This window comes from Cydia amplana, chromosome Z (genome assembly GCF_948474715.1).
Source record: "Cydia amplana chromosome Z, ilCydAmpl1.1, whole genome shotgun sequence".
NCBI classification, from domain to species: Eukaryota; Metazoa; Arthropoda; class Insecta; order Lepidoptera; family Tortricidae; genus Cydia; species Cydia amplana.
Window position 1 is genome coordinate 16,085,358 of NC_086096.1, and position 12,880 is coordinate 16,098,237.

At 35.9% G+C, this 12,880-nt stretch overlaps 1 protein-coding gene across 1 annotated transcript; it reads left to right on the plus strand.

Moving 5' to 3' along the window:
- Positions 1–10,541: 10,541 nt before the first annotated feature.
- Positions 10,542–12,549, plus strand: LOC134661827 (uncharacterized). The gene is made up of 2 exons (XM_063518022.1): positions 10,542–10,703; positions 11,195–12,549. The coding sequence occupies exons 1-2, from the start codon at positions 10,547–10,549 to the stop codon at positions 12,115–12,117; spliced, it is 1,080 nt and encodes a 359-aa protein (XP_063374092.1). The 5' UTR covers positions 10,542–10,546; the 3' UTR covers positions 12,118–12,549.
- The last annotated feature ends 331 nt before the right edge of the window (positions 12,550–12,880 follow it).

The following is a 12,880-nucleotide window of genomic DNA, read 5'->3' on the forward strand; positions in this document are numbered from 1 at the left end:
CAATCAGCCCAAAAAAGTGGGGCCCATCGGAAGGAGTTATTCCCACTAGTTACCACCAAGTTGTTACCAGTGGTAACTACTGGGATTTTTTTTTGTTGGTGGTAACTACTGGGAATAATTTTTCCCAGTAGTTACCAGTGGTAAAAGACGGGAAAAAAATTCCCAGTAGTTACCACTGATAACAACTTGGTGGTAACTAGTGGGAATAACCCATCGGAAGCTGCCCGGGCAGCTTACTGTCGCATTATTTTGTGGCATGGCTCAAACTGACACGAAAATATTGCTGTGTATAGAATCACATATCAAGCAGACGCACTAATAATAGTTATACCTACATATATTAATAGGTAAGAGTCGTACCCGACATGCAATTCTTATCGCCATTCTAATAATCAGTAAGATAAAAAGTAAGTTAAATGAGTGGTAAATGTACATTTCCATGAACGCATAAGACCGTGAAGTACCGTAAAATGGGGTGAGTAGGGTCAAAACTGAAATTCAAACCTCGATAACATTTTATTTTTACATATGAAAACTGAATGGTGTATATAATAAGTGTTCCGGACGTTTGTATTTTAGTTTTTATTTTATTTTGGGTAGTTCCATTTCATAACTTTGGCGATAAAGAGGAAAACCCACCTCACCCCGTAGTGCCTCGTATTTGGGGTGAGAGGGGTTTTCATACAAAGGTGATTTTGGAAGATTGTTGGATCGATGTTTTTTTATTATGCGTATTACTATAGCTCCATTTTAAATTGGAATACATTATTTTTGTAGCAGTAGCCTTAAAATCCTTTCTCACCCCCCTCTCAAACCTTCTCTCCCCATCCATAACCCACCTCTTCCCGCGAAAGTAAGTTTTACGGTAAGTAAAATAAAGGTATCAACTAAAAAGGTATCCGTTGGTACACAAATGAATAAAATTCAATACTAGGTATATTTTTGAAACGGTACCATTAGAGCAGTTTCGCACTACGTCCGATCCGACTCCGTGAAACCCAGTACCCGTTGTTGTAGCCGTAGATCTATTTCCATGGTGATATGGACATTCAGGGAATTGGACATTCGATAAACGGACATTCGGGAATTAGACATTCGAAGAAAATGGACATTTAAGGAATTGGACCTTCGAGCAAATGGACATTCCGGGAATTGGACCTTCGAGCTAATGGACATTCCGGGAATTGGACCTTCGAGAAATTAGACATTCGAGGAAAATGGACATTTAAGGAATTGGACATTCGAGGCCAGAACCGTCGCGACACAACACAATACAACACGACAGACAAACGTGAATTCGGTTTTAGAGAATAAAATGATTTGTTAGTGAACTTACCCAAGGGCCACGGAACGCACGCTCCGTGGCCGAGGCATTGCTGGATTTTGTTTTCCATAAGTAGGGCACATGGCGCTCGGCGGCAGCGTCGAGCGTGTGTTCCTGTGTCCGGGGCCCTCGGGTTCAAGTTCAAACAAGGCGCACTCTTCTTAGTTTGCCTTTAAATATGGTCAACGTCTATATAAGGATCAGATTTGATAAGAAGCTGTTGATGAAATGAAAGTATTTATTCTTAACTTGACATGTATATTTATTTTATACCACAATAAAAAAACATACTATGCTCCTATTTCTTAACACATATTAAATGAATTGTAATTACAAGATAAAATTAATCAATTATTACAAACAAAACGTAATACTTAGCAAGCTTTAAGCTAAAAAAATATTACAAGCAAAGTTCGTATGTCAGATAAAATTATCATTTTATAATAATTTCATCATAATATACTTACAAAGTCTTATTTGAGTAGGTATATAAAGCTTACAAAATCAACACAGAATTATAGCTATTTGGCACAACTTTACTTTCACATAGTTATGTTTTAGTGAGTTGCTGAAAGTCTTAATCGCTTTCTGGGAAATTTAAATGTTTAATAACATTAGTTGAACAGAGGTCCTTAAACAAATTAAATAATTGTAATAAAGGATTTGTTGTACCTACACATACGTATAATTTGTGCAGGAGAAGAAGAGTGTGAGAAAACAAACGCAACGGTTTGTAACCTAACCCAACTACACGAAACTGCAGTATCTTGTTAAGGGAAAGTTGCGGATTTCAAAGTATAGCTCGTATTTTCTCAAAGAAAACGCCCACGCAACGTTCCACGATCATCATTTCGATGATCCTTTTTTCAGGGTTCTGTAACTAAAATCGCATGAACGGTTCCCCTACAATTTCGTCATGTTGTTCTTTTCACATTTACCTCAGTCTGCCCCCGGGTTTTGATGTCGCAGAATTTTTACTTAGAAACTGTAAACGATGCATCTTTCGTTGGTAGCTACAAAATTTTGTACTCCAACTGATAGAAAACATATTTTTAGGGAGGCACTGCACAAATGTATACATTTTTTACATAAGTACAGGTAATTAAAATTAACTAATGGTCAATATTTTCGGAAACAGTCACTCTCAAAGTCGATAATATGGTTGTTTGTGCAAAAAGCAATGTTGGTTTTTAATTGTGTTTCCCAACCAAGCCAGTGATTCTACAATAGAATAACTAGCGTAGCGAGAAAACCTCCAGAAGACATTGCTTTCAATATTTTTAATGTTTTGTGTTCACTAAATTTGTCTCTGACAGCTGTCGAAAGATATGAAGACGTCGCTCATTAATGTTCACATTATTTCATTTCAATGTTCACACTTCGCATGTAGCCAAACCCAAGCCTAAAGTAAGTTTAATAAATAGCCAAACGTTTGACGGAACCCTTCATTGTGCTTACACATTTTTTTTCTCTTACCCATGATCCATGATACATTAAGTTAATTTCTCATTTAGTTAAAATTCTATGAATTACAATCATAGTCTTGACACAGTGTGACTAGAGCAGGCGTTATCATTAAATTTACAGCTGTGTTGTAGGTGGCTAACCGATAAGATAATAATGTCAATCGAATATCTCAGCGTACTCAGTATCAATACAGCCTACAGATCCGAGATTTCATTATTATCAATCGGTACATACATTAAAGTGATTTGTAGCAATAAATAGGTAACATTACTATAGTTACCTATTTATATAAAAAAACCTAGGTTTCGCTAATTTACACGATTTAACTAATACCTAGATCAAAAACGTGTACTTAGTTAAAATTAAGCGTTAAATCAGAATGATGAATTTAGTTATAAAGTATCAAGTTAAAATTGAATCTAGGAAATATAGAGCTAATAAAGAAGGAACACTTGCTTTAAAACTTGTAACTTTCACCATTGTCCAAATCAAAATAGGCGAGGCGGTGCGAATTGAGTTTGGCCACAATTCCATTCATTCAAAGAATTAGTGATTAAAAAAAATAGCTGATCTTGTAAAGTAAACTGCGTAATTTTGGAACAAAACGAAAACATACAACATTGTAGAATCGTTGTTTACTTGGCGCTGAATACATTTTAACTTTAAGAAAAGGCTACCAATAGTACCAATGGATACTTCATTTAGAATGACGTAACTGTAAAAATATTCGTAAAAAAAACAGAATAATATTATATATTTATACGTACAATTCCTGTGTATACTTAGTTATTATATTTAGACAAGAGTTTGTGTTAATATAGTGGTTGTTAATGTCAGCCATGCATGACTTCAAAACGCAACTATGGAGAAAGTATGTTAATTTTGCCTGATTGAAGGTTTTAACAGGTATACCTACATGAAACAATAAGGTAATTTCTTGTCGAAAATATATTTTTCTAGTAGCAATTTGGCTGACCGTTATGCACGGCTCCGAACCTATGGTTGAAATAGGATCTATTGAGCCATAGAGCCATAAGTACCTGCCTTATGAGTAGGTGGCATGAGTATCCATTATCAAGCAAGTCATAAATGCGTGCATGTGTAAATTAAGTTATGTGTGCTCAAACATTTTGTGCAGAGGTAGAATATAATAACATTGAATATTTTATTTTATTACGTAGCAACACAATAATGACAAGCATTTATTATTTCTAGTTCCTTAGTGTAACTTTTATTTCTAAAAATCTAGACCAGGGTTCCCCAACGTGTTTTCATTAACAACTTCTATCCGATATCCCAGCGCCGGCTCTAATGAGCCCTGCTCGGTCCTCGTGTGGTTGATAAGGTCTGATCTAAGCTATATTTTACTAATGCAGATATATTTCGAGTCTAAAAATAAGGATATTTGAATTCATACTTTATTTTATAACTATATCACGTATATTTTTCATAATGAATTTGACATCATTTCATAATAATGCTGTATTGAAAAATGTGGCACATAATCTATACTAATATTTATGACGGTTATAGTATGTTATAGTAGTGACTGTGACAAAATTTAGTGGAAGACTTCCTCCAGGACTTAACACTTATCGCGCGGTAGGCGCAATGATTACCAATGTAATGAAATTGCAAATGCGAAAGCATAATTACAAGATTGACGAAAACATAAGACATAACGAATAATCGTACACCAACAAGCAGAAATATAAAACTGTTTATATTTCCCATCTTATCACAGTCTTATTGTATAAAATATGCGTAAGTATACCTCTACAGCCATCAAAAATATTAATTAGTTACGTCTGACATTACAATCCTTTTGGAAGTAGGTATTCAAAACAAAATCAGTCACATTCATAAAAATTTACATCAGTATAAAAATGTATGCGACAATTATTTCGTTGTCCTAGAAAACAATTTCAAATTAAAATAACATTTTGCGAATAAACTTGGGCGTGAAACTGGACTTCTGATTGCATTTAAATTATATATTTCATCATGTATACATAATTATAACGATGCATGGATATTCAATGATATATTTTTATCCTAGGAGGCACGATAAAATAGTAGGTAGGTACATAATAAAAAATTTGGTGTTTATTATCGCTATATGTAAATCTTAACGGTATGTAGATATTAAAGGTATTATTTCGAAGTGTATTGAAATTGTGGTTCCAAAGTAAAAAAAGAGGTCGGGAACGTACTTAAATTAAGGAATATATGTTTAACCTGTATAAGATTAGGTATCCGTTTGTCTGTCTTAGACAATAGTAAAAAATGAAGCCACAACATATTACGTGTTGGTGGTACCTACACTTAAGGATCTATATGACTTATTCTAAAGTAGGTAGGTCTGTACAATTATATTAGCCAATAAGAGAAGATCTTACATCATTTATTAAAAAACTAACTACACCCCGCAAAACATGAAAATTATTTATGCATAGGTTAAGTAATACTCATATTAATAAACTAACCTTGACTTTGTAAATAAACTATAGGTATTGATCTTCGATGGTAATATTAATGATTATGCCAGACAGAAATTATTCGATAACTGAATATAACGTTAGGTACATTACAAATAAAGAATGTTCATCTTTATTTTAATTAAAATATTGTACATGTGTAAATATGAAGTAAAATAATGGTATTATTTATTTACCCCAAACATCGTGCCGCGTTATGTCATGCAGGTAAGGAAAGGAATGTGAAAATTCGGCAAAAATCAAACACTAGCATCACAGTCGTAACTCTATCATCGGTTCTAGCTACCTATCTAAAATCGTTAAAACACTATCAGCAATAATGTCTTTATGTAGGTGAAAGATGACATTGTGTATCTAAAACAAAATGAAATAATAATAAAAAATGGAATGAAATAAGGAATGACAATATTATTCATGTCATTCTAACGGATAGGGATCGGTTGGTATCTGCACTCAGCATGGGCCGCATTAGAAAGCGACACTTCTGGCTCTAGTCTGTGAAAATATATGTAGTGCGAGTACTGGGTGGCCACTTTATTTTATTACTTTCCTCAAGCATGATAGTGAAACTAACTAAAAAAGCGGTCCAGTACTTGTCAGTGGCAACAAATTAAGAAGTATCAACAGGGTGGTTCCATGAAAGTTGGGTAACTGTTGGACACATTTTGTCAGTGGTGTTTTTTAAATGTTAACAAAAAACTTTATCATCCATTGAACAAGAGTAACACCACGTGTGATATATCCAAAGGGGCCAGTCCATTTTTTATTTGTCTTTAGATATATATTTATTATTTCTTGGCGCAATGTTCTAAAAAAGTATCATGTAAGTTAATTTTTTAAAGTTTTTAAAATGGCCTGATATAACAGCCGTTTACTGTTATATTTTATCCCTAAAACAAAAAATATGTAATAGGTAAGTATTAAACTTGATACTGTTAAAATTTCTGAAACACAAATTTAACAAATTTTCACGGAATCGCCCAACAACAAGAAAAACATAATTTGTACAAATGCAGACGTGTGTAATTTCACCTATTATATTAAACTATTCAATACCCAAAGTTTAAAAACGTTGAACGAATTAATTTAGGTAGAGTTGGTAAAACTTTTATAAACTTATAACGTCGTAAGTTTGCCTACAGCTTGCCTACAGTAATAAAAATAACAATAAAATGTCAAGCGGGGTCTAAAATAGATTAAAAATGAAGAGTGCTTATTTTAAATTCACATGACTGTGTCATAAAAATGATGGCGACGTTCACAAAATTATCTATAGATACTTACATTATATTTTCACTATGCGGCTGAACACAATGTTAAAAAACTTAAACATTTAGCCACAGTGTCCGAATCGATCTGAGTTTAAAAAGCTTAAATTGTTTATTTTATTTGGAATGTTTAATTAGTCTTTCTAATTGAATAAGATTTTGTATAAAGCTTTATGCTTCCTGTGTTATGCTTTTATTTATTACTCGTATTATTGTTTCGGACACTGTGTCAAATGGCTTGTAATACATTAATTCGCAATTTTGTTTATATATACAATGCGACATCTTGACTAAAATTTTTAATCATACCATGTGCCCAGGTGCCCACGTCTCGAGAGATTTTAACAGTATGTACGAGGGGCGTTCAAAATATTCTCGGTATTGATATCTTACGACCTCTTCTAAAATTTCTTTCGTTACTGGCCGCTAAGGTTTATTCATTGACATTAAAAAAAAGTATAATTCGAACCGAGATAGTCTTTTGTTTTTCTGCAATTGCTGAACAAACATGAACATCCTGTGCGAATTGACAATGTTAACTAAATTAGAACATCGATGCGTGATAAAATTCTTGACAAAACAGGGTAAAAATCAAAAAACCATAAAAGAGGAAATGGATTGTGTTTACCGTGAGTCTGCTCCTTCTTTATCTACCATTCAAAAGTGGTCAAGCGAGTTTAAACGCGGAAGGGAGAGTATTGAAGATGACCCTAGACCTGGCCGGCCTGTAGTAGCTACTTCACAAGAAAATATTGATAAAGTGGAAAAACTTATATTGGAAGATGGTCGAGTGAAGGTAAAATCTATAGCACAAGTAACCAATCTCTCTATTGGTACCGTACATGATATTATACATGACCATCTTAATATGTCAAAAGTAAGTGCAAGATGGGTTCCGCGAATGCTGACTCGGCTTCAAAAAGACATGCGTGTAGCTTGTTGTTCCGATTTTATTGACCTGTGCGGTGAAAATCCTGATGAGGTGCTGCAAAGAATAGTTACTGGAGATGAAACCTGGGTTCATCATTATGACCCAGAGAGTAAACAAGAGTCCATGCAGTGGCACATTAAGGGTTCAGCTCATCCCAAGAAGTTGAAGGTCATCCCTTCAGCTGGCAAGGTCATGGCCACGATATTTTGGGATTGTGAAGGAGTATTACTAATCGATTATAAAGAAAAAGGTGTAAATATCACAGGACAGTACTACGCTAACATTCTACGTCAATTAAAGGATGTAATTAAAGAAAAGAGGCGAGGAAAGTTAACCAAAGGTATTCTGCTTCTGCATGACAACGCCCCCGTCTATACTGCTCATATTGCCAAGGCAGCTATTGTTGAACGTGGGTTTAAAACTGTTACTCACCCACCGTATAGTCCGGACTTAGCCCCCAGCGACTTCTTTTTGCTCCCCAATCTTAGAAAGGATCTGCGTGGAAATAAATTTTCTGACGATGAAGCATTGAAGGCGGCAGTGGAGGAGCATTTTTACACGAAAGATAAAAAATATTTTTACGAGGGATTAAAAAAAATAATTGATCGATCTTTTAAGTGTATGAACATAGGGGGGGAGTATATTGAAAAATAAAAATATCAAACTTTTCGTACTTGTTTGTTTTCATTCTCATACCGAGAATATTTTGAATACCCCTCGTATATTCCTGATCATATTTAAAGACTAAAATATCATATAAACTTTTTTGTATTTTACCTAGTTTCAGAGTTAAAACCAGTTTGTCAAAAAGTAAGAATAAGAATAAGAATAAATATCTGGGTGACCGAGCTTCGCTCGGAAAACATATAAAAACTCGAAAATACGCGTTTTTCCAGAGATAAGACCTAGCTAGATCGATTTTTCGCCCCCGAAAACCCCCGTATAGCAAATTTCATCGAAATCGTTAGTGCCGTTTCCGAGATCCCCGAAATATATATAAATAAATAAATAAACAACGATTGCTCGTTTAAAGGTATTAGATAGATTATCTTGTCTTCGCCTCCGAGATTTATCCTTTAGGTGAGGGTGGGGAGGGTCGATCCCTAGGGGACACTTGGTAAACTTCATTTTTAATCAAACCAAACGAGATACATTTTTTTGCACTGGTAACACTCATTCATTCGTTCCTAACTTCACGTTCTGTCATGGCACTGTATCAGAAAAGTCAGTGGTTCAAAAATGGCGGACGGTGAAAGATTTTCTACATACTATATTCAATTTTCGGTAAGCTTTAACTGGATTTATTTTATAATATGAGATGGAAATGATGTTAGTAAGTGTGCTTATTTTATTTGTTGTTTATTGAAGTGATGATTAACTTGGATTACATTGATATACGCGAACACACGTTTCGAGTACGGCACGTTTTATAATCTTACTATGTATGGGGAGACTTTGTCTTTTTCTTCAGGGGAGATATGATTCCGGGATCATGTCACCCCCAAAGCGATTAAGTATACATTGTAATAAATTTACTTACAAAATGATTCATAGAGCTATCATAAATATTTTCTTTTCTTTAGTAAATCATGCCGCAAAAGTACGACCAGAGAAACACTGATTTAAACTTTCAAGGTTTTTGACTCATTATTGTTTATTAAAACGGGATTTAATGGCGTATAATTCAGTTTTTAATTATATAACCGACTCCGAACTCCGAAAACGGAATTATCCCCGTGGCCTTTGAAAAGACTAACTAAAGTAGACATCAACATTTTACGAACTACCCGCACATGGTCTTGTTTATCAAGTTAAACGTTTTACACACAGGGGATGTTACTCGGTCGACAAACAACACTTATAACGATATTTGGTTTTCAACTGGCGATATTTGTTTTTATGGATGAAATGCTATTTCAATGGCTTTCCGACCTTATGTACTATAGAACCGACGGTCCATAGAAAGGATTTTAGGATTATGCAGCTCAACCACCGTCCTCGAAACGTGAGCAGTAAATTTCTAAACTTATTTATTATAGTAAACAATAACGACCAGAGATGGGTAAAAAATTTAAAATTGCTGTAGGTATCTGACGCTAAAAATACCTTCATAATAACTTTAAAAAATTTAGCTTGTTACAAGAAATTTTATGTTAATAACTTAGATTTTTGTTTTTTTTTTTAACTTTTTTTTTGGTTCAAAAATTGATTCCCTATTTTATGTTGTTTTATGGATAATACGATTACATTGTTTTTTAAAAGTACAAGATTATGGATTAATATGTGTTTGATATGTTCATATATTAATTTTCTGTAGATAAAGTGAAAAAATTAATGTAGATACTACCCTCGAAATATGACATTGCCGCTTAAAATCTTTTTACCAAGTGTCCCCAAATCTGGAAGACTTGATCCCTTCGGCTTAGACATCTGATTACCGGAAATACAACTTCAAAGCATGGAAGATGCAATATATATATGTTTGCTGTGTATTTTACAAATTATAGATGCATTGCTAATAGCGATCCGAGTTATATAATCAATGAGAATCTGGTATGGGGAGACATGGTAAAAATCTGTTTACCATGTGTCCCAAGAACCAGGGTCACTTGATCCCCCTAGGATCAAGGCTCCCGACCAGGGGTAAACAAGTCTCCCTTACATAGGGGACACATGGTAAAAGTCAACAGTATGGGTTTTCATTAAATAATGGTCTAATTTATTGCACAAATCTGTTCTAATTCAAACTATTAATGAAGAGATAAATTCTGAATCGTATGGTCTATAAAGTTTTTCAATACTACAAATAGTTAAGAAAATGTATGCAAAAAACAAAAGGGGTGATCAACCCTCCCCAGTTTCCCCTACATGGTAGTTGTCTAGCTATGCAGCAACCTAACGCACAAGTATTTAGAGTAGAAAGAGAAAACAAGATTGTTGTCTCTTTCTCCCATTGAATGCTCCCCACTCGCCACACCCGGGAGCAGCTTCATTCTTGTCTGTGCGTGCGCACCGACTGCACAAGTGAAATAAACCTACCTACGTTTAATAAGTAAAAATGTCACGACGTCGTCATGAAGAAACCGGTGAAGAACAATGGGCCCGGCTAATGGAGGATTACGAACGGATGTTTCAAGAGGATCGAAGACCGAAACGTCGGCGTATTATATACTCCAGCTCCAGTAGTGAAGATGAAGATGTGCCACCCGAAGGTTAATATTATGGCCCCTCAGCTCGCCGTGTTTTATTGCTTTTACCGTTGAATTCTTCGGTAAAAGAAATGATATTTTTAAATATTTATAAATCCCGTTGTATTCTTCGGGCTAAAAATTGCCTACACAGTACGCATCTATGCGAATGATTATTCAGTTGCATTCCACGGGCCACTTTTGCAGTATTCGACTTATTACCGTTGAATTCTTCGGTAGAAAAATGTTTGTCCTATACATATTTTTAAACCCGTTGTATTCTTCGGGTTATGTACCTATCTCAAAAGAATATTGGAACAGGCTTTCTGCCTTTCTTATTGTTAATTTGGAAAAATAACGCTTGGTATTTGCCGAGAGCAATATAGGTACCGCAACTGCAGGCTACCCTCTTTTTTGCAATATTTGGTAACCCGTTTAATGCGCGTGAGATCATCGCGCCCGAGCATTTGACCTTTATAATTGTTACATTTTTATTTTTACGTTATGTTCGTAAATTGTTACAGAACATCTCAGTCCTACGAATGTGGATGCTGAGGTTTTAGAAGAAACCAATCCTGTTGTTTCTCCCGCCAATAAAGAGGTCGCGGATAATTTTGACCCAGATTTAATAAAAGCTCTTGGCGAAACGGAAACCGAGCAAGGTGAATTTGGAGTGGACCTGCAACCTGACATCGCCAGTCGTTTCCAACAGATTTTGATAAACGGCTTAAAAAAGGAAACGCGGGAGGAGTTATTGAAAAAATATTTGTTTCCCAGCAATGTTCCTCTGGCCAAAGCTCCTACACTGAACCCGGAGGTAGCAGCAATGCTGGTGGAGACATGCCGCCTTCGGGACAAGCGATTATATGGTAAGCAGGATCAGCTTGGGAGAGCTCTTGCGGCTGTCGGGAAGGCCCTGACATATTTATTAAAGAAGAACCCTGACATTGCCGAGGTGATATCTACTTTGAATGATGCCGGCAAACTAATCGCCGATTCTCATTATGCGGAAACCGACACCCGTCGATCAGTCATTATACCTCTGGTTGATAAATCTCTCATTGAATCCTTTAAGGACAGGAAAAGAGATAGTTTTTTGTTCGGTGACAAATTGGGCGACTTAGTAAACACCTCAAAGGGCATAAAGAAGACAAGTCAATTTATACAAGCATCGACATCTGCAAACGCAGGGTTAAACTCGACAGGCCCACCGCCTTATCGACCGCGGCAACAACGAGCCAGGCAATACTACCCGCGTCGTGTCGGTGGGCCGCCGACGACCTACCCTCCGCACCAGCTCGTGAATCGGCGGCGCGAACTACCGACGCGAGCGCCCGGTCGACGTTACCCCCCGCCGCCTCCGCCGCCGCCGCCACCGCGCGCTCGACGTCACCCGCCGCAGACGCATCGTTCAACCTATCGGGATCGGGACCGCAATTAGACTTACAGTCTCAGGTACACGCAGGTCGTTTGCGACATTATTTACCGGAATGGCGTTTGCTTACGAATGATAATTTTATTTTACGTGCTGTTTCAGGATATAAGATCCCATTTATCACTGAACCAAAACAAGCTCTAAGCGATTATCCAAAAAGACTTTTTTCCAAAAATGAGCTAATTGCAATTAAACAGGAGTTAGCACATTTTATTGAGATTGGGGCAATTAAAAAATGTTTTCCTTCTACTGGCCAATTTGTTTCGGATGTCTTCCTAGTACCGAAAAGTGATGGCAGTATGCGCTTTATACTAAATCTCAAAAAGTTAAACAGATTCGTAAATACAGATCACTTTAAGATGGAAGACATTCGAACTGCAACTAGACTAATTTCAAAGGGATGTTTTATGGCTACAATTGATCTGAAGGAAGCTTATTTATTAGTACCAATTCATGATTCTCACAAAAAACATCTACGTTTTTTTGTCGAGGGTTCACTATTCGAGTTTAATGCTATGCCTTTCGGTTTGTCTGTGGCTCCATACATTTTTACCAAAATATTGCAGCCAGTAATAGGTTACTTAAGGGCTCGTGGTTATAAGTCTGTACGATACCTAGATGATCTGTGTTTATTTGGAGATACGGAAGAGATGTGTATGGAAAACGTCAATCATACAATTGAGTGTTTAACTCGTCTTGGATTTGTAATTAATTATAAAAAAAGTAAGCTTACACCTTCCACGTCATGTAAGTTTCTAGGTTTTGTCCT